This window comes from Nothobranchius furzeri, chromosome 4 (genome assembly GCF_043380555.1).
Source record: "Nothobranchius furzeri strain GRZ-AD chromosome 4, NfurGRZ-RIMD1, whole genome shotgun sequence".
Classification (NCBI taxonomy): domain Eukaryota; kingdom Metazoa; phylum Chordata; class Actinopteri; order Cyprinodontiformes; family Nothobranchiidae; genus Nothobranchius; species Nothobranchius furzeri.
The window spans coordinates 54220054-54243575 of NC_091744.1; the positions used below are offsets into that span (position 1 = coordinate 54220054).

The following is a 23522-nucleotide window of genomic DNA, read 5'->3' on the forward strand; positions in this document are numbered from 1 at the left end:
ATAAAGCTGAATTACAACAATTCTGCAAAGATGCGTGGGCCAAAATTCCTCCAGAGCGCTGTAAAAGACTCGTAGCAAGTTATCGCAAACGCTTGATTGCAGTTATTGCTGCTAAGGGAGGCCCAACCAGTTATTAGGTTCAGGGGGCAATTACTTTTTCACACAGGGCAATGTAGGTTTGGATTTTGATCTCTCCCTAAATAATAAAAACCATCATTTCAAAACTGCATTTTGTGTTTACTTGTGTTATCTTTGACTAATGGTTAAATGTGTTTGATGATCAGAAATATTTTGTGTGACAAACATGCAAAAGAATAAGAAATCAGGAAGGGGGCAAATAGTTTTTCACACCACTGTAGGTGAGTTTGCAGCATGTAAGGATGAATAGTCGCCTGTCTCTGCTCCTGTTAAATGTCTTTACATGTGATTCTGTTAGGTACTGGGGTTTGGTGATCTGTAACAAGCCCTCAGCCAGGTTCAGAAGGTGCAAAAAAGATGATCTAGTGTATAATGGCTGCCTTACACAAAACTGCAAATTCAAAAACATCCAGAGTATGCTTTCTTGAAAAAACGTCGTTTTTAACAGGTAAAAAGGAAAATGTTTCTATCAAACATTAATGAGGAGACGAGGCGGGCACAAATTTGTCTAAAAAGAATTGCTTACTGTAAACTCACTGACAGTTTGCTTTAACGTCTCTTCTTTTTCCACTTCCCTGAAGTGCTACAGATCCTGCTGTATCCCAGCTCGGATCATTCCCAATGTTTTCTTGTACTGAGGAAACCACAGGGGCAGTTCCATTCAAAAGGCAATTCTGTTTTTGAGTGGGAGGAAAAAGCCAGAGAGCTCAGAGCAGCAGGATGTCACTGGTCAATGTAAAATATACGATTCTTCGTTACTCATGTTTGACTAAAGGTTGGTTTATGCTTGACGCGTCCGCGAGGTCCACACGGCTCCGCGCGGAAAAGTTGCGTCATTCTAACAACCACGCCCCTCCACCGCGTCTCCGCACGGCCTAAGATTTCCGCAACGTGCACCTCGGAAAATTTCTAACCACGCGGACGGTCGGACGCGGAAAAACATGGCGGGCCGGCAAGAACTAGTATGGCAGAGGTTCGTAAATACAGACATTTATATGATTCAGCTCTCAGAGATCACCGTGATCAACATGTTGTTAATAATTCTTGGAGAGAAATAGCTCGCACTGTCGGAAAAGACGAGAACACTGTTAAAAAATGCTGGAATGCCATGTTGTAAACAGTGATTTCTACTTCTACTATGGTGTAGTGTTGGATGCATGCCGTAGAGCTCCATGCTGCCCCGTTCAGTGTGGGAGAATATTGGCTCACCGCAGAGACGAGCCGCACGAACCATAAACACTGCGAGTTGTGAAGCGCGTTCCAGCCGCGAGCCGCATCACCGCGCGGAAAGTGAATGCGTCAAGCATAAACCAAGCTTTACAGAATCAGGCCGAGAAGCTTCTGTTTAAAGCCTACTGATGATCGATCACATGATGTAAAAAGCTACAGATCCCAACACGGCATAAGTGATGTTCAACATCCTAGCTAGCTCGAGCAACAGCTACACAGTGCAGTATGTCAGTAACATCTACTCTTTAGTTGAGAAGCGTTCAGTGTCCTTATTTAAGAAGTAACCAAACCCTGTTTGAAAGTGCTGCTCCCCAATGAGCCTCATAAATAATCCACTTTTCCTTTTCCTGCTGTCCTTCAGTAGTCGGGACTGGTAGACAAAAGAGTAATTAAACACTACACCTCTCCCGCCCTGCTTCCTTCTCTGAACAATGAAACGGGCTGTAGCGTTTAAGCTGAAGGGTCGTCCTGGAATCGTTTCTGTTCTTGGTGAGAAGAATCAACGTGTTTCAGCAGCATGGCGTTCTCATCTACGGTGGCTCAACATACACACTGACTACAGTCACGGATAAAGCAGACGGTCACCCCCGCTGTTTGACTGCTGCTACTGTAAACTCTGAACAAACCCCAGCAAGCAAATCCACATGTCCTCAAACAACACGGGAGTTCAGCTCCTCACCGAAAGCTCTGCCGTCTGGGAGCTCGAACAACCTCACACGTGTAAAAACCATCGTCAGACGAACATCTCTGACTCAGAGTCTGTGTTTGACCCTGACGCTGTTAAATATTTGAAGATCTGGGAGTTGACTGAGATGCTCCCATGACTCAACCAGAACTCAATAACCTGGAAAGAAAACCCTGTCCTTCATGTAGTCCCAGTACACAGGAGGTGTCTGAGACATGCTGTGGGGGAGTGACTCGAGGCTGATGATGTTGGCAGGTGATGGTCTTTTCTGTCTGAGGTCCATTTCAAAGTGGTGGTGTGTTTTCTCTCAAAAGAAAAACTTTTAAATCAGCAACGGCTCTGATTTCTTATGTTAAATATATTTATTCATCTTTTTGTCTCCAAATTCAGATTTATCAGGACAAAAAGTGTCTACAATCCTGGTGAGACTGTAACCTTTAGGGGGGTGCACTTGTTCTGTATTCCAGCCTTCCCCAGGCCGCCTGCTGTCAGATAAACAGAAATGTTTCACATCAACAACTAAAGCTGTGTACAAACTACACAACTATCAGGCTCTTTACAGATTTTAAAAAGAGTCACTGGCTGGTTTCGGCTGATGGGGATTAAACACTTAACCGAAGCTGATGTGGGATCAAAACCGGTGAGATCCTTGAAACTAATAGTCTTAAAAAGTAAAATGTTTCCAAAAATACCTAGAATATTTTTGACAAAAGCAACATGGTATCATCAAGAAACAGCCGTTCAAACCCTCGTCTTCACTCAGCGCTGCCAGCACTCTGACAGGAGGCTCCGCCCACCTACAGTAGGGCAGCAGCGTGATGAGAGGCACCAGACCGACATGTTCAAGGAGATTCAGAGCCAAAGTTTTGACTGTAATATGTGACAGAAATAACATTTTAACAATAATTTAAACCGAAAATACACCTAAATCAACTTTTCCTCCTAAACACATGTCAAAAATGGATTTGTAGAAACCCCACCCCTAAATATTTTATGTAAATTGATAATTGGTTTATGAGTCATAGTTTTATTGGCAAGTGATTTATTCTTGACTAATCTGGTAAATGGTGGAGTTTGACAAGCAGAAGTGCATTAATCGGTAGTGAGTGGAGAGTCTGTAGAAAAAAACAGAGGTTGTTGTACGCTGTAGGTCGTGTTGTAGAGCAAGAAGTCCATTAAAAACCACCAAACCTCCCTTTTATTTTCTGAAAGTGCAACACATGCTTGAAGAGCACCACAGTGGTATTTTGTACAAATTAACTAAAATAGTTGGTAGATACATTTTTCCACAGTAAAGAATTCTTTTTAGAATTTCGTATCCAGAAATACCACACAGAAATAAAAGTGAGTCTGAGCATCTCGTTAACAGGAATGAGGAGAGGGTTATTCATGGCCACACGCCTACACAGCACACCTACGCTCTGGGACCAGCTCCATCAACCTCTGCTGCTTGTGTGGGCGTTGGTGGCACTTTAAAGGAGGCTTCTGATCATCTGTTTCAACATCAGTTTCATGAATACTGCTTTTTGAAACAAAACAAAAAAAAAACTCTGTTCTCACACTATCACTCCCAAAACTTCCTCCTGGTATTTTTACTTTAAATCTTCCCCTCTGAATCACTTCCTGCCCTTTTCTGCCTTTTCCCTCGTTCAGTCTGGAAACATCACTCACTACTCTCCCTTACAAAAGATTACAGCACTGCCAGCCTAAAGCCCTGACAGACACCCTCTCCTTTAGTCCTGGCACTATTTACAGCCATTGTGCTCTCACAGATAAGCGTTAGCTGCCAGTGCACCACAAAGCTTCTGATAAGGCACATTGTACTCGACATGCTACTATAAGAGCTACATTTAAACTGAAAAACATCCAAAAAGAGCCAAACCATGGCCGTCTGTTTATTGGTTTTAGGAAAACGTGCAGTGTAAATAAACACAATGCTGGTGGACAGCTAAGCCACTGGGCTGTGATGGTGGCAGAGGTGCCAAAAGTATTTACAATAATGACTCAGGCAGAAGTATGCACTAGGGTTTAGAAAGACTTCTGCAGACATTGATGAAGCATGAATTTCACATTTTCAGTCAAGTAAAAGTACCGCTTTCAAAACTACTTATAATATTAAAACAAAGTATTCAAAGTATTAAAACAAAAGTAATGTATTAAAATGAGCATTCATCATGTTATTGCTTCATTCAGAGCCAGGGTTGTTGTTACCCAGGCCTTGACTGACACAAGGACAAATTAAAGTAAAGTTAAACTCATGACGCATGGATATTTCTTTACCCCAGATCAGAGCATCCGGTGTCTCCAGAAGGCGTGTTTTCTGAGGTTCTTGGTAAAACTCTTCTTACATGGCCGATTCTGATTTGTTAGTAAATCATACTATGAGAATATTAAAACAGAATCACTGTGGTGATTCGGTACTCGCATTCCAGCTTCCCATCATCCAGCATTCAGTTCTAGAGAGCGTTTCAGAACGGCCGTCCGGAGCGACAGCTCTTTAACCATGAGCTGCCTACCGCCGACACAGCAAACGGTTCCTGCAGAACAAAGCTGATATTGTTCCGACTCCTTAAGAGTCCGTCTAGACGTCACGGTTCAATCCATCTGATGTGACCCGGGACATCTCTGGACTGAAGAGTTGGTGCTACAGGTGTTCTACAGCCCTCGGTGCCTAGAGGTCATCCGACCTCCCTGACCTTCGGATCCACGAAGAGGGTCTCCAAGAAAGGGTGAAGGAGACACACAGATAGCGTCTGATGCTTTTTCATAATAATCAACTTCATAGCTTAACGCAAACCAAATTCTTCCTTTTGCACCCAGAACTCCGCTCCTCGAGATATGAACGTTCTGATAACATCATATTCATACACAGGCGCCATACATCACATTCCATCCACCTAGATCCATCCACTCACAGTAATATTCATTAACTCATCATGTTTTTAACTGTTTGGAAAATAAATTCTTACTTTTATAAACCTGACTCTCTTCTTGAAGTAGCACGAAGTGTGTTTGATCCCTGAAAAAGCAAAGAATCCTACAATCTCCAGATTAAACATTCAAAGACCAAGAAGGTTGATATTCTATATTTATATAGAATATTACATCTTCCTGGTCATAAGTAAAGGTAATACAATAAGCTTAAAAGCAACAACATTTACCTCCCTACAGTGCTCATAGAAAATGACAGCTACAGTTCCCTCAAGCACAAGCTGTTTTAGAAACAAGACTAAATGTAATATTTTGGTGACAAGGTGATTGTTTGTCCACCAATTTTCAAAAACTTTGCGTAAGACATATATGAAACAGCTAATTCTGTTTTTCTTTACACCATAAAAAAACTGCATGCCGGTTAAGCAGATGAAAGAGATGGTGACTGCGGCGTGTGGGCGAGCGGTAACCTGAAAACCTGATGGGTGAATGCTCCAAATCGCAGAAAACGATAAGGTGTCAACAGAAAAAGGGATGTGACAAATCAAGACGAAGGGAGAAAAAAATTTAAAAAAAAAAGAAAGAGCAAGGACACGGACATTGAAAAACATCACCACCAAACAACACGATGTTCTCCAGACATGCATCAAATAATCTAAAGAATATACAAGGCTGTTGTATACTACCCCATGCTTAAAGCCACACTGACAGCAAACAAGGATATGCAAGGTGTACATAAGGCAGAGAGACCATAAGATCAGTAGAGTACCTATTAAAGGGGAGGGCTTTCATTGGACCCACTCACACGGAGGAAGGGAAGTCCCAGTCAGGCAGCCAGCCAATGGGAACAAGAGAGGGAAGAGGATTTGGTAAGTAGGGAGAAGGGGTATGGAGGGGTGGGAGGTGGATGGTTTAAGTTACAGCTGACTCTGGTCCCAGACCTGTAGACCTGGGGCCTCATGTATCAAATGTTGGTAGAAAAATTCCTAAGTTCCTTCCTATGAACGGACTTTAGAATGTTCGTATGAACGGTCAAAACCCTGATTTACGAAAGATGCATCATGTTCCTCTGCACTCATCTGATGATGAATCCTACCTGTGCATACCCAGGTGCTCATGTCCGTTCTCGGTCATTTACATACAGGAACGCCCTCAGTTAACCATATTTGGTCACACTACGTCCTCAGCACGTGAGAGGTTTCTCTGCGTTCTACCCGGTAAAACAAGAAACATTGCGAGATCGAGACGCTGCATGCCGAAGTGCAAAAGAACCAAACAAGTTGCTGAGGTTAAAAACGCGGTTGGGACAAAGAAGAGGCCTCCGTCCGGAATAAATAAAAACTTTAATATGATCAATCGTAGAGTAACTGCTTGTCATTTACATTTTTTATTTACGGAGTCGTTATGGATGGAGTTAGTTTTATCTGGAAATGTCCGAGTGCAGCCTCTTCTCAGCTGTCATTCAGTCTGGTTACCATGACAACGCGTGTGTGATTGAGGAGCAGAGAAGGTTCTGGAAGGTTCTTGTAATTGTAAAACAGAACATGAACTGGAATCAGATTTATGCGGTTTATCTGTTGCTCCACAATGAGTCCCAAACCACAGCACAGCTCCAGACGGACCTCCAGTCAGTGAGCTCAGGCAAACGTGCTTTCACCAGAGAGCACGCTCTGACTTAATATTATAGAAATGTTCTTTTATCTGGCGCATCTCAAGCAAAATCATGAGACGTTTCACAAGGACGAAAACATAATGTAATAAAATTTAATTAAAAATGACATTAATGAATTAAAAATATTAAAAATATAATAAAAACACGGCAACCATGTGTGGATGACTGAAACCTTTGGTGTTGCAGTTCCCCCGTTCTACCACTAGATGCTGTTCCTACTCATGCTCTGAAGTTTTCTTATGTTTAGGAACATTTCCATGTACAGGTACAAAATGATGAATACCACACAACGTGTAAATCAGTTCCTACGCACGATAAACGCAGACCTGTGCGTAAGTACGGTTGATAGATGAGGCCCCTGGACATTAGCTTTAGACCGACAGGAGTTTTTGTTCAAACATGGAGGAGTTCACTGCTCCTTCTGGGGAACTAAAGGTTTGTTTGACTGAGCGTTGTGTTTGGATGCTCTGCTGGTTGCTGCATCCATACTGTAGTGTACTGAAAGACACAACCACACATCACTGCAGGAAAGAGCTAATGAAAACTACAGGAGACAGATGCAGTAAAAAAAAAAAAACCTGTTTTTAGACAAACACATACATTGCTAGGGGATGGTTGATAAGAGCAAACATATTTAATTATTATGTTTCTTACTTTCGTAACATGTTTTTGTTTCTGTTTGAATTTTTTCGTCCTTTTTTCTAATTTGATATGATTTTACGCTGCATACCAGGACTTAAAGTGGGTTCAGGTCTTCTTATCCAGAAACAGCTGCAAACATTTTACATGGAGGGTTAGCATGTTTTAATTTTAGCTCGATAGCCTTCTGAAAACAAAAAAAACCCATCATAAATCTTGACGGAGCAGATTCCTACAGTAAGCCTTTACATACATTTGGCCGAGATGGAAACCTTGTACCCCTGGAGGATGAAGAATCTCTGTGTCACTCGAGACGAGCTGGTCTGTCTCAATAGAGATGCTGACGGATCATCAGCTGTAGCCGACGCTGCTGTAACAGCTGGTGGGCGCTGTGCTGAATCATTTGTCATTTAAAAAAAGAACCTCAAGGATTTTAAATCCTTCTTTAGTTGTTAAAACAACAAGTGACACATTCTGTGAGCTGAGAGGATCTCAAAGACTCAAGTGTGGTGTACGTGTGTGACGTCTGACCAGTAAGGAGTAATGTGAGGATGTGAGTCATGACTGGATGGGAAAGTGACACACCAGAAAACCTGCCACAGAGCAGGGTTAACATCGGCTTTCAGAGGAAACTCTTCAGCTTTAAATAGAATCAAAAGCCATTATCCATATCTGGAACTCCTCGGATGTGATGACTTACTTTAGTTGTTGCTCATGTTCGACAGATTCAATAACGTTTACTTCTTCCTAACTTTTAAAAGGTGGTACTTCATAGCTTCATGCGGATTATGTGACTTTTGTACATGAACTTGACAAAATCTAATAAACAGACCAGCAACCGGTTTTTAAACCAAAAATGACAGCAGAAATAATAATCACATGACAGGAAGTCAGAAACATCTGTATGTGCAAACAGGGAGGCATACCTTAAAGGCGTACTTGCGGCTGATGTGATCCTCCGATCCCACGGGTGAGATGACATAGCTGGGCAGAGGAATACTGCCGAGTACCGATTCCTCTCTGCTGTCTACGGAGGGAGGGAGGGGAGGGGAAGGGCAGGAGAGGGAGGGGATAATCAGGACCAGGAAGAAGGGGAGAGTGGTGAGGGAGATGTCGAGGAAAAGTTAGGAGAATAAATATCACTCATCACCCACTAATTCCATCCGGCTGACCAACTATATCAGAGCTCACACGCACCAGCATACCGTCACTCACAACACGGTGCCGTGCCAATGGGTGTGCGAGTGTCACACAGCTCCAGCTGGCAGCCTCATACACACACACACACAAACATGCACACACTCATCCCTCAACAGAATGGACAGGAAACAGTCCTCAAGCTTTACTTTTACCCTAAACTTGCACCTTTAAGCAGCTTTTTAAAGAAGGAAGTTTTCACTCTCCAAAACCCTCCCAGCCCTCTGCGCTCACACCTCTAAAAATAAACATCTTCAGTCTACCACGTTGCTTTGTAATGGAAAGTCTATGTGAAAGAGAGAGAGAGAGAGAGAGAGAGAGAGAGAGAGAGAGAGAGAGAGAGAGTGTGTGTGTGAGTGTGTGTGTTATGATTACCACGTCGTGAAATTCAATACTGATATGAAAAGTATGTAAGGTTCCTGTGTGTTTGTGTGAGAGAGGTGACAAGGCAGCCTTGTGGATTAAAGAAGTCGTCCAGAACATGACAAGGTCGTTCAAAGGAGGCGTTCCTAAATAGTGGGTGAGACAGGGTATCTGCAGGTTTAAGGGAGCCAAATTTAAGACTTTTTAAGACCTTTTTTTAAAGCCACTTTTACCAAATTTAAGCTATTTAAGCAGGGCAGCAGTAGCTCAACAGGTTGAGCGGGTAGTCCAGTAATCGGAAGGATGCAGGTTTGATCCCCTCTCCGGACAGAGAATTTTGCTGTTGTGTCCTTGGGCAAGACACCTAACCCACCTTGCCTGCTGGTGGTGGTCAGAGGGACTGGCCAGGGCAGCTGTGGCTACATCGTAGCTCATCACCATCAGTGTGTGAATGAGTGTGTGAATGGATCAATGATACACTGTAGTGTAAAGCATTTTGGAGTCCTTACTCTGACAGGCGCTATACAAGTGCGGGTCATTTATCATTTTTAAAAATTAAATTTAAGCTATAATTTCCAGCTATTGCCTGGAACCGGTGCTAACCACGCTGCGATCGTGGGATTAGCCATCCAGTTACCATTAAACTTCCACTTCCTCATGGCGCAAGCTCCCACTAGCTTAACCAGCTAATGTGCTCATCTAAAAATAGCCCCCCTTTCACAACCAACTGACTGCGTACGGTGCTGCTTACGCCAACATCATACACAAAAAATGCTGAACACTAACTAGAAATTCACGAAATTTTTATAGAAATAAAAGAATCTTGTTTATTGGGTCTTTGGTCATTTAAGACCTCTGGAAACTGGATTTAAGAATTATTTGTAATTTTTAAGGATTTTTAAGGCCTTAAATTTGGAAAAGCTAATTTAAGACTTTTTAAGGACCCGCGGATACCCTGCTTTGATCTGCCACACACACACACACACACACACACACACACACACACACACACACACACACACACACACACACACACACACACACACACACACACACACACACACCTTAAGCATGTCTGACCAAGAAAAAGGGTTGACCCTGAGAAAGTCATTCTGATGGAGACATTTGTGACAAAACTTTAAAAAAAAATTTAAAAAAGAAAACTTACAGCATCGTGGGTTTTTGAGCCTGATTTAAACAGGAACGGATGCAAAAACAAAGCATCAAAATGTACTTTATTTGCACATGTATAAAAAGGGTCAGAGTGTCACAAACTGTGTGTTTTGGAAGTTCTCCATTTAGTTTTAGTTTTTCAACAAACAAAAATGTGGATCCAGATGGTGAACATTCAGTTGAATCATCTTTTGATTAAATTACAAATCAGAAGCTGGATCCAGAAGCTACCTGCAGATCGTTAATTAATTAATTTTCATTTTATTTATTTGTTTTCATTTTATTGATCATCTGCTTACCTCCTGACACCTCGCAATATTTTTCTGCCATTTTTATTTAAACTTCATCTTGTTTTGTAAGTTAAAGTCTGATGTTTGAAGCAGTTTGATTTTAAGTCTAAAGATGAAACCAGAAGTCCCATAATGTAAATGTAAACTAATGTGAATGCATCACATGCAGGAAGGGGAAACTGTGGGCTTTATTAAAGCCTGTAAAGTTGTAAATGACAGACTACACGCTGTAAAAGCACAATAAGTAAAAGCTGTGAGCCTCGTCTGTCCGCTGCAGCTCACCAGGGAGTTGCTTGTCTCCTGTGGATTGAATGTGATTCATATGTACAGCAGTTTGTGAGACAAATACAAGCAGCATTATGGGAGCAGATTCCTCTCATAGAGAAGGAGTTTACATTAATAAATTATCACTGCAGACCAGAAGCTACAACACAACATGTCAGCTTCACTTGCTAAATAAATGCCAAATAAACCAAACTGAAATCTCATTTAAATAAATATACTGTCATAATAAACACCTCCTAAAAAGGCTTTAATAAATGAGGCCCATTCTGTAAACATGTCGCTTCCTCCCTCAAGTGCAGAATTGGGCAGACGAAGTCTGTCAGTTAAAATGGAGGTCCCTTGAACATACACACACACACACACATGCGCGCGCACGCACGCGCACGCTCACACACACACGTGTGGTACACTCGCTGGCCACTTTATTGGGTACACCTTGCTAGTACCAGGTTGGACCTCTTTTACCTTCAGAACTACCTTAATCCTTCGTGGCATAGATTCAACAAGGTACTGAAACATTCCTCAGAGACTTTGGTCCATATTGACATGATAGCATCACACAGTTGCTGCAGATTTGCCAGCTGCTCTCCTTTCCCACCACATCCCAAAGGTGCTCTATTGAATTGAGATCTGGTGACTGGAGGCCATCTGAGTACAGTGAACTCATTGTCATGTTCAAGAAACCAGTCTGAGATGATTCAAGCTTTATGACATGGTGCTTTATCCTGCTGGAAGTAGCCATCAGAAGATGGGTACACTGTGGTCAAAGTGTTTGCAAAAACTCTTGCGCCACAACTCTTGAGTGTCTCACGCAGGTTGTTTTTGAATGGAGCTAAAAATGCTATTTTATAATTCCACTTATGTGCCTTGGATTTCACATATGATGCCCGTGAATTTTAAAGAAGCCTTTTGATACCAAAAGTGTTTATTTTCGAACAGGGAAACACTATTTTAGGTTTTAACTGAAAATAATTCCAGGACTACAAATAAGCTTCATGAATGTGATGTCATGGAACCAGACGCAGAGAAAAACTGAGGGGAAAAGGGCTGTAAGTTCCAATCCTTCCTTCAGAGGGAAAGACACACCGTAAATCTGGCCATGTGGTAAGTAGCAGCAACGCTATTCTAGCCTAATGTTACTGTTCCTGTAAGAAACGCGTTGGCTGTTGAAGAGTGAAAATTAAACCGGTGATGCGGGTTTATCTCAGCTGGTGGACTACTCTAGTGAACCGTTGTTAGGGCAAAATGTCCCTTTGTCTGGCATTTTAGTTCAGCACAAATATCACAATAATATGAAATTATCTTAAGTTACCTGGAATTTGTAATACAGCTGCTTAAAGCTTTCTGTGCGCAGTTCAATTAAAAGGCTCAGAAGTGCTCCTGCGGGCAGCTGCTACAGAGACCAGAGACGGTCTCTGATGGATTATTAAAAATAATAATGTCTGTGTCACAGAATCAGAGCAACGGACTTTGTGGTTTTCAGGAAGGTTTTATTTTGGCAAGTTCTGATAAGAGGCCAGTCGGTCAAAATGTCCGACGATTTAAAGTTTTTCATCTGACATTACTGAAACACGTCGGCAACGTCGGACGTGTTTTCGCAAACACTGTGGTCATAAAGGGATGGACATGGTTAGCAACAATACTCAGGTAGGCTGTGGCATTGCAACAATGATCAACTAGTACTAAGGGGCCCAAAGTGTGCCAAGAACATGCCCGTTACACCATTATACCACCACTAGCCTGAACCGTTGATACAAGACAAGATAGATCCGTGCTTTCATGATGTTGATGGCAAATTCTGACCCTACCATACGAATGTTGCAGCACAAATAGAGACTCAGACCAGGCAACAATTTTCCAGTCTTCTATTGTCCAATCTTGGTGGGCCTGTGTGAATCATAGCCTCAGTTTCCTGTTCTTAGCTGACAGGAGCTGCACCAGGTGCTGTCTTCTGCTGCTGTAGCTCATCTGCCTCAAGGTTCGACATGTTGTGTGTTCAGAGATGCTCTTCTGCGTACCTTGATTGTAACAAGTGGTTTTTTAGTTACTGTTGCCTTTTTATCAGCTCAAACCAGTCTGGCTTTTCTCCTCTGACCTCTGGCATCAACAAGGCATTTTCGCCCACAGAACTGGAGCTCACTGGATGTTTTCCCTTTTTCTAACCATTCACTGTAATCCCTAGAGATGGTTGTGTGTGACAATCCCAGAAGATCAGCAGTTTCTGAAATACTCAGTCTGTGTGGCACCAATACCAATGCCACATTCAAAGTTACTTAATTCATCTTTCCTCCCCACCAATTCTTCGCCATGTCTCCATGCCTAAATGCATGAGTTGCCACCATGTGAGTGGCAGATTAGTAATTTATGTTAACGAGCAGTTGGACAGGTGTACCCAATAAAGTGGCCAGTGAGTGTATATGGTTTTTCTGAGGTATGTTTAGAACAGGCAACAATCAGTGATTAAAATGTGCTCTCTGACCTTCCTGTTAATGGGTCAATGTCTAAATATGAATACAAGTAAATTTAAGAAAATTACCACAAAGAAGAGACCCAACTTTTACAGCTCTAACAGTACGACTTAAACAAACATATGGATCAGCTAGAGAAATGAAGGTCTGGATCTACTTCTAAAGCTAAAGATGAAAGCAGGAGATGGAGGAGACGGGGGACAAACCGATTGTTTTCATGTTGAGAGGAGAAACCTTTGAAATGAGTGAGAAGAAAGTGAAAAGAGGAAAAATGAAACAACAGAGAATTGATTTCTCCCTCCTGTCGAGCTGGGAGGGCAGATGAGTGTCTCCCAAAAGGTTCTGGGTAAAAATATGGAGATGAAAAAGGCAGGCACGGAGCGGCAGATTAAGATAAGCAGCTCAGTGTTGATGGGGTCTGTGATGTACGTATGCACTTGCCACAAACGGGTTCCATCTGGAACTCACCAAGAAAGATCCCATCAAAGCCCGCCAGGCCTGATTTACCAGCTCCTTCGTCAGCTGCACTTCACAATAATCACAATTCAGTTCCAGCTTTTGATCATTTTCACACATTTTATATTGAAATCTGTTAAATCATAAATAAACATACTGTGCAGAAGGGTGTTGCTGCTGGACAACCAGGACTCAGAGAAATATAAGAATATAAATGTGAATATCTGATCTGGAATCAAACCAATAACAGGTATGTCATAGTCTGACAATAATAGTTTATGAATAACTTCATAAATTATTACCAGGAGATCTTAAATAGGTCAATTACTCTCAAACTAAAACTATGACTCATCAATACTCGTATGTACTCACACGTGGAGATTAGGGTGGACACCATGGAGAAGTTTACCAAGAAAACCTGATCATGTTTACAACTAAAGCTAATAAAAGACATTTTACGCATGTCTAAAAGTATGAAGTTGAAATTATCTTTAACTAAACTAGGACCACGTACACACGTAGCACAGTTTATGTAAAACTGAATACCCTCCCTCGCCCATCTAGGAAAAATCTTGGACCCACACCACCCCATTATCAGTGCAATGTGATGCACGTTCACTGGCATGCACAGCCTGTAGGTGTCAGTAGTTCCCCATGTTGTCGGTGCATTTGCCGATGAACATTCCTTGGATGTGTATTTACTAGGTCATGGGCAATAAACGTTCTTCACCTGTGGTCTTCTACATAGAGCAGTAACTGATAAGTGTAAACACAGGTCGCACATGTGATGTCAGAGCCTTTTTGTTGCAGGCAGTGACGTAATGGAACCTAAAACCACGGGGATTTCAATCCACAAGCAAATGCTGACAACAGAGAATTTGCAAATCACCTCTTTGGTCAGAGATTGTGAAAGAATCCTTTTTGGTGCCGTTGATCGTGGACGACAGGCCAAACCATAAATGGTAAAAAATGTATTTTTAAATAATATCTTCTAGAGTCCCCAAGGTGTTTTACAACGCAGTCAATCATTCACCCATTCACACACACATTCACACCCTGGTGGTGATGAGCTACAATGCCTGGGGCTCACTGAGAGGCGAGGCCTGCCGATCACAGGCACCACTGGCCACTCCGACCACCACCAGCAGGTAATGTGGGTTAAGCGTCTTGCCCAAGGACACAACAGCAGCATTCTTTGCTGGGAGACGGGATTGATCCTACCCTCCGATCACTATACAACCCTCTCTCCCTCCTGAGCTACTGCTGCCATAGGAAAAGATCTTTGTTTTGTGGGATACCCAGTTATGTGTGTACAGGGTCAGTGAACAAGTTTATGCTCGTCTGATCAAATCTGATGTGGTCGTACCTGAGAGTTACCCTAGACACAGACTCTGGGTCATACCCGGCTGGATCCAGGTCCAGAGGAGGAAGCCTGCTGATTATGAAGCTGTGCACTAAATCAATCTGCTCTTAGAAATCACTGATGTTATATGTTAATAAACATAACAGAAGCTGTCAAAAATTACCTTTGTACTCAAGTTTCTATTTCCATAATAATTCATACAAGCAAATGATTTAAATTCCTCCTTTTTCCAGAATGAAACTGGAAACCCTGGTGCAATCCTGACCTTTCAAACGAGACTTTACAAGCTGCTAGCTCAAGTTGTCAAGTATGTTTTATTTTATAGGAAAGAAAAAGAAACACAAAGGAAGTAAATCTTTCCTCATGTGAAAACTGATGTTTTATACAAAGTCTCACCTTTGTAGTAGAACAGACAGAAATCGGCCAGAACAAACCACTTCCTCTTCCATAGACGCATCCCAGAGCTGTCCTGCATACAAAATAAAGACATGAGTCCAAATGTAGAGCTCATTAAAATTAATGCTCATAGATCTTCTGTAGAAGAATGGAAAAGGAAAAGAGAGAGGAAATGAAAAACAGAATTACAAGAAAAGAAGGGATGAACAGATGCTGATTTAGGATAAAGAGCAAGGAAGAGGAGGAAACGTGTTCGTATTAGTTCTTGCTTGTTGCTGCAGGTGCAGCAGCAGAGACACTGCTTTTGTCTTTTATGCTTTCTTGGTGTAAAAAGCCCATTTATAGAGAACAACTGATGCAGAAAGAGGGAAAAATCACCTGAAACAGCTCGAAATACTCTAAATACACGTGAAGCATGTAACACTGATGTGTGTGGGCCGATGAAAGGGCTAAAACACACACTGTCCGTTTGGTGGAGGTAATGGTAACCTGTGTGTGAAGCTGTTGTCAGTGTTTAATACAGGGTGTGTGTGTGTGTGTGTGTGTGTGTGTGTGTGTGTGTGTGTGTGTGTGTGTGTGTGTGTGTGTGCGTGTGTGTGTGTGTGTGTGCGTGTGCGTGTGTGTGTGTGTGTGTGTGTGTGTGTGTGTGTGTGTGTGCGTGGGGGGTTGGGGATGGTATGTGAGCATAGCACGCTGCCCATCAGCCTATTAACGTTTCTCTAATTCAGTGTTTTATGTCTCTGGTGTGAGATGTCCGTTTCGCTGTGTGGACGTGTAACACGGCTCACTGTTTGTGTTGTGGTGAGGACAGGACAGCCGTTCACAGGGACAACGCCAGCTACACTAATTATACAATAGTCTCTAGTGTCGGTAATAAACAACAGCGGATCCGACTTGTCAAAGTACAATAAACTAAAGTCCCTAGCTGAAGGACGCTGTGGCTAAGGGCACAACTTAACTACCATGTTCGCACATTTCTGAATATAAAAATAAACAACAAACTGTGGAAAAATGTACAGAAGATGAGTTTCAAAGATAAAACTTCCTGCATCAGTTGATAAAATAGGTTTCCAACACAAGCAACTGAAATATAGCTATTAACTGAAATATAACAAATAAAGCAAAGATACTTACAACTATCTGGTGATCAGTTGATCTGTAAATCTAACTTTTATTCATAATAGGATCATGTCTGGACTACTATGATGTGTTATACATTGGCTTGCCATGGTCCGCTTTAGATTGCATACAGAATCAGCTCGCTTTCTGATGGGGACAAATATGATCACATCACTGGCTTCCTGTTAAAGGCACACTGGATCGCTTTCAGCACCCCTTAGTGTCCGTTTACTAGAACCAAAAGCGAAACTCATCTCCTGCCTGGGCGTTCGTCTTTCGAACACCTTAATCCAACTGCTGAAATGTCTCCTCAGCCTTCATTAGTGATTCATCACTTAATGTAGCAAATGAGCTGTGTTCACGATCTAAACATGCAGAAAGGGTAATTGTTCACCTACATATCGACCTACATGCCACCGGTCATCTGCAGGCATAATTCCATTCTCTAAGAGGATTTTAAATTCTATCTTCCAACAAGCCAGAAGAATCTGCAGTGCGTGTTGACATTTCAGGGGAACAAGATGTCAGCCTATGTTCCCAAACAAAGCTTTCTTTTGATAAGACCGCAGGATTACACACTCTCATGAAAGATGAACGTTTACAACTCATAAGTTAAATAATCATTAAATAAACATACGGTTAAATGAACAAATGCTATATGAATAATAATATTAATGTTTGATTAATCTGTACCTAATTCAATGAAGTTGAAATGAATTTTAATATTACAATGAAACATTTTGATGTTATGATCAGTAATGTCTGGGCTGCCACTTTACCGTGGTGGAGAGGTTTGAGTGTCTCAATGATCCTAGGAGCTAAGTTGTTTGAGGCTTTCTGCCTCTGGTAGGGTCACCCACGGCAAACAGGTCCTAGGTGAGGGATCAGACAAAGAGCAGCCCGAAGACCTCTTATGATGAATTATATAAATGGAAACCGTGTTCCCTTGCCCGGACGTGGGTCACCAGGGCCCCCCCTCTGGAGCCAGGCCTGGAGGTGGGGCACGTTGGCGAGCACCTGGTAGCCGGGCTTTCACCCATGGAGCGCGGCCGGGCACAGCCCGAAGAGGAAACGTTGGTCCCCCTTCCCATGGGCTCACCACTTGTGGGAAAGCCAAAGGGGTTGGGTGCAGTGTGTGACGGGTGGTAGCCGTGGGCGGGGACCTTGGCGGTCTGATCCTCGGCTACAGAAGCTGGCTCTTGGCACATGGAATGTCACCTCTCTGGTGGGGAAGGAGCCTGAGTTGGTGTGTGAGGTTGAGAGATTCCGACTATATCTAGCCGGACTCACCTCACCGCATGGCTCTGGCTCTGGAACCAGTTTCCTTGAGAGGGGTTGGACTTTCTATCACTCTGGAGTTGCTCCCACTGAGAGACGCCAAGCAGGGGTGGGCATACTACTTGCCCCCCATCTTGGTGCCTGCACGTTGGGGTTTACGCCAGTGAATGAGAGGGTAGCCTCCCTCTGCCTACGTGTGGGGTGACAGGTTCTGACTGTGGTCTGTGCTTAAGCACCAAACTACAGTTCAGACTACCCACCATTTTTGGAGACCTTGGAGGGGGTGCTGGAAAGCGCTCCTTCCGGTGACTCCCTCAATCTGCTGGGGGACTTTAACGCTCACGTGGGCAACGACAGTGAGACCTGGAGAGGTGTGGTTAGGAGGAACGGCCCCCCGATCTGAATTTGAGTGGTGTTTTGTAATTGGACTTTTGTTCCAGTCATGGATTGTCCATAATGAACACCATATTCAGACATAAAGGTGTCCATATGTGCTCTTGGCACCAGGATACCTCAGGCCGCAGCTCGATGATCGACTTTGTTGTTGTTTCATCTGACCTGCGGCCGCATGTCTTGGACACTCGGGTGAAGAGAGGGGCGGAGCTGTCAACTGACCACTACCTGGTGGTGAGTTGGCTCAAATGGTGGGAGAGGATGCCAGTCAGACCAGGCAGGCCCAAACGTATCGCGAGGGTCTGCTGGGAATGTCTGGCAGAGTCTCCTGTCAGAAGGAGCCTCACTTCCCACCTCTGCCAGAACTTCCAAAATGTTCTGGGGAGGCGTCTCCTGTTTTAGTCCTGTAGTCCCAAAATCAACTCTTTTTGGAGAAAATATGTTTGAATTTCTAAAGGAAATGTAAAATATAAGCAAATGATAAATGGTGACCCTCAAAAGCTCTTGATGTTGATGAAATGGGGCAAAATAAAATATAATAACTTTATTGAAAGACACTAAGCAATATCTTGAGTCAAAGAATGTATTTAGATAACAACTAAGGAAATATACAAACGAACTCCACATTAATACAAACAGATGTGGCTTCACATATAAGAACTGTTCTATTTTTTGTCAGTCCAATGTTGGTTTTATGCAGTTTCACATTCTTTACAAAACAAAGATAATATGGTGTTTTATTAACAAATTACAATGATAAAGAAATCATTTAGGTGTTAACAAACAAGAATTTATTAACAAAACTGCTGATGTCTTTCCAAAACGTGTGTGTGAAAGCCGAGTAGATTTGCCGTCATGTGACGTCATCGGCAGTCGAAGGACCCCGAGCCGATCCTGTACCGGCACCAACAGTAATTCAGGCTCGTTCCCAGTGAGAGTTGGACTCCGCCAAGGCTGCCCTTTGTCACAGATTCTGTTCATAGCCTTTATGGATAGGATTTCTAGGTGCAGCCAAGGTGTGGAGGGCATCCGTTTTGGTGGCCTGAGGATCAGGTCTCAGCTTTTTGCAGATGATGTGGTCCTGTTGGCTTCATCAGAACGTGATCTTCAGCTTTCGCTGGAGCGGTTTGCAGCCGAGTGTGAAGCAGCTGGGATGAGAATCAGCTCCTCTAAATCTGAGAACATGGTCTTGAGTCAGAAAACGGTAGAATGCCTTCTCCGGGTCAGGAATGAGGTCTTGCCCCAAGTGGAGGAGTTTAAGTATCTAGGGGTCTTGTTCACGAGTGAGGGAAAACTGGAGCGTGAGATCGATAGGCAGATTGGTGCTGCATCTGCAGTGATGCGGGCGTTGTACTGGTCTGTCGTGGTGAAGAGAGAGCGGAGTCAGAAGACGAAGCTCTCGATTTACCTGTCGATCTACGTTCGTACCCTCACCTATGGTCATGAGCTTTGGGTAGTGACCGAAAGAATGAGATCGCGGATACAATCGGCTGAAATGAGTTTTCTCCGAAGAGTGGCTGGGCTCTCCCTTAGAGATAGGGTGAGAAGCTCGGTCATTTGGGAGGGGCTCGGAGTAGACCCGCTGCTCCTCCACATCAAGAGGAGCCAGTTGAGGTGGCTCAGGCATCTGGTCAGGATGCCTCCTGGACGCCTCCCTGGTGAGGTTTTCCGGGCACGTCCAACCAGGAGGAGACCTAAAGGAAGACCCAGGACACGGTGGAGGGACTATGTCTCTCACCTGGCCAGGGAACGTCTTGGGATTCCCCCGGAGGAGCTGGCCCAAGTGGCTGGGGAGAGGGAAGTCTGGGCCTCTCGCCTTAGGCTACTGCCCCCGCGACCCGACTCCGGATAAGCGGATGAAAATGGATGGATGGATCAGTAATGTTTGGTTTAACAAGTGAGTCATTATCTACACTCAGACACAATGTTCATAAGAAATTAATTAAAGTTAACGTCACTGCACATAGATATTTTCTTACCCACAAATAGGAGCATCTTTTGTATCTGGAAAAGACGTGTGTTCTGAGGTTTGTTTGTTAACACCTCTTAATCTCTTTTGTCCTAATTGGCCATGTAATCATAATATGGGAATATTAAAACTGAATCACTTCCTGAGTGATTCAGTTAGTTTTTGAGCAGAACACCGGACTTGCCACCGGAGAAACTCTCTAACCACCGCATCTCTTGACTAGCTGTCAAAACCCGTTGCACGCTGAAGCTGACACAGCAAACGGTTCCCACAGAACAGACGATACAGTTCCGACTCCTTAAGAGTCCTTCTAGACGCAAAGTAGTTCCAACCTGTTGTGCCTGGTGACATCTCTGGACTGGAGTAGTAGGTGCTGCGGTTAAGCTACTGAACCTCGGTGCCCAGAGGTCATCCGACCTTCCTGACTTCCGGATCCGCAAAGAGGGTCTCCAAAAGGGTGAGGTAGACACAGCATGATTGCATCTGATGCCGTTTTGATGAGAACCAACTTCATAGTTTAATGCAAACCAAATTCTTTTCACACGCAGAACTCAGTTTCTTCTAGATACAAGTTTCTGATAAACACACACAATTCAATCATCATACATCACATTCCATCCACTTAGATTCATCCATCACATTCGTCTTGTTTATAGTTGTCATGTTTTAATTTGTTTAGAAAATAAATTTCTAACTTTTTATAAACCTGACTCCGTCTGAATTAACACAAAGTGTGTTGAAAAAGCAAAGAATCCTAGAATCTTCTGATTAAACATTCAAAGACCAATAAGGTTGATATCCTATATTTATATAGAATATCACATCTTATTGGTCATAAGTAAAGGTAATATATTAAGCTTAAAAGCAACAATATTATACCCTCACTACACAGACAACATGCTGGAAGTAGACTGCAGTGCCAGGTATGTTAGCTCTGTTTTTCTAACAATAGGTGGCAGCCTGCCACACTGAAGTTGCAAGTACGATCATCTGAGCACAGAGGACAGTAGGGGTCTGAGTGACATTTTATTTACCCTGTAAAACAAGGCCTTAAGTTCAGGATCAATTTCAACATAACGCTGCTAGATATTTAACGTCTGCAAGGGTTAGCTCCTTCATATGCGTGCAGCATTATTCAGTCCTATGCCCGGTCTAGAAGGCTGACATCAGCTGACCTTCATCTGCTAGCAACACGCAGATCAAGGCTGAAAACTAAAGGTGCTAGAGCCTTCTCTGTGATGCTCCTGTCCTGTGAAATAGCATTCCTCTTAAGGTGAAGACAGCCGTGCAGTGCCGCCCCTCCCTACACGCAGATCACGCACTGCGTAGGGCCACCCCATCCAGAGCCCCCCCCCCCCCCTTTAGCTCCAGACAGTGGATGCGTTCCTCCCCCGTTGAATGTCTCCAGTTTAATCGTTCATCGCATCCGTGAGGGGCGCCACGCTTAGAGCACTGCCTGCCCGCAGGTGAGAGAAAGAGCCGAGTAATCTAACAATGCAGGGCGCATGTGTTGCGCCATGTTGGATTTCTGTTTACATGTGGCCATGGCATAACATGGCCCGCATTGGTCTAAACCGATCACATGACAGCCGCTTCACCACTTTCTCATTACACAAAACAAACTAGTCCCACTTAAAATTCATTTTAAAACAACGCTCTTACAACTAATTGCGCTTTTACAAAATGCGAAGTTTTACTTTTGAGCTCATTATGAACAAACTATTTTGAAGCAAAGAGAACGCAAGGGGTTGGAACGAAATGAAACAAAAGAAACCTGACAATATAAATACGCCAGCAGAGTCGGATGGATTCATTCAGGTGAGGAGATGGCGTCCAAACGGCAATACGAGTCGGGAGCAAGCAAAAGAAAATAAAAATTTAAACAAGAGGAGGTTCGTGCTTCAATTGAAGGTGGGTCTGTTGTTGAAATTACAATAGGAAAATTTTGTGTCATAAACACCCCAGAAGCTAGCCTGCAAACGACAACATAAGAAAGGATTCATCTGTGTCGATGAGTGGGGATTGAATTTTCTAGCTGCCCTGATTATCATTTATTGAATGTCTTGCTAATGTCAAATACCAAATGCTTTGGTGTTTCAGTGTTCTTTTAATCTTTTTACCTGTGACATTTTATTGTTGTTTTTATTCTTATGTAATTTTTTATGTATTTTGACTTATCTGCCTGTGGTTTTCGTCTCTTGTAATGCGTTTGTCAACTCTTTTATTACTTTTAATGATAACTACATCTTTTCCCGTTTAAATAGGCTATATAAATGCACGTTGACTTGACTTGGTCCATGAATGCACCATTGCGAATGAGCAATAAAAAAAATCCTACATTTTCCTGGTTGCTGAACTTAACATGATTAAGAAGTAATTACATTAAAATCAAACCTACAATGATGAACTCCACTCTGAACAGAGCTGAACAAGAAACTTGTCCCTGAAACAGAATATTTATCAGATAACAAAATCTCTCTCTCTTTGGTTTTCCCCCAAAAAATTCAGCTCTAATCTTATTTTCCATGTCTTATGATTTAACCACTTTTGTCTTTTTTGTTGTTGTTATTTTTACCAAAAAGAGTGTTATTTTATGCTAGAGTTTTTAATTTAAACTATTCAAAATGCTTAAATGCTTTTACCTGTTTGTAGAGCCATCCTCGGACTACCACTGGAACGTTCGGATTCCTCCTGATGGCTTGATCTCTTTTCCCAAAGCTGTGAACTCTGCTGCTTGGCCGAGAAGTCTGAAACACACACAAACAGGATCTTTATTGTCAGCATGATGCCGCCACAGCGTTGCGGCAAATTGACAGAATTATTTTGTAAAAACGGCTTTAGAAACATGAGAACGACTCCGTCCAGCTAAAAAGAACAAATTACTCAAAGTCATTAACAAACATCTAAAATCAGACAGTAGTAAACAAAGTCAGAGTTAAAGGTCAGAGTTCATGAGCCTCAGAGAACAAGCTATTCCCAGCCTTGTTATCTAGAATTTGAAGCTGCTTAATCTGCCTAAAGGCATGAGGGGGTAAAGTGTGTGGGCAGGTCAGAAATGTTTTGGTACTTTACGACACCCCAAGCTGCCTTCACTCAACAACAAGGTAAATGTGGCTTTGAAATTCTAGGACTCCTTTAAAGTAAAAATGCTAACTATGTTAAACAAGACATTTGTCTGAGTCTCACAGCATTTACTTCTGCAGCCTGCACCTCATCAGAACATTAAATCTAATTTATAACCACCTGAACAGATCTTCAGCCACCCCATTATTAGCTTTTTTGGGTTGTGTCCATTTTTTGCCTCGGTTGTTACCTGATTACAGTCAATATTTTAGCTCAGGCTATTTTCCACCTGATCTCTGTGACTGCTGAAGGCTAACTGTAGCATCCAGCAATGGTCAGTTTAGGTACAGCCTGACCTTTCACCATCTATTCAACATCTGGTCAGAAAGGAGAATACAATATTGCATGTGTTCC

At 42.8% G+C, this 23522-nt stretch overlaps 1 protein-coding gene across 14 annotated transcripts in view; it reads right to left on the reverse strand.

Annotated features, from left to right (window-relative positions):
• Positions 1 to 23522, reverse strand: part of plekha7a (pleckstrin homology domain containing, family A member 7a) — a 262547-nt gene that overhangs the window by 33723 nt on the left and 205302 nt on the right. For all 14 annotated transcript variants that reach the window (XM_015963838.3, XM_054732798.2, XM_015963841.3 and 11 more), the window contains 3 exons: positions 22688 to 22792; positions 15287 to 15359; positions 8222 to 8322 (listed from right to left, as the gene is read on the reverse strand). In XM_015963838.3, the coding sequence (XP_015819324.1) occupies positions 8222 to 8322; positions 15287 to 15359; positions 22688 to 22792 (279 nt within the window). The remainder of the gene's footprint in view (positions 1 to 8221; positions 8323 to 15286; positions 15360 to 22687; positions 22793 to 23522) is intronic.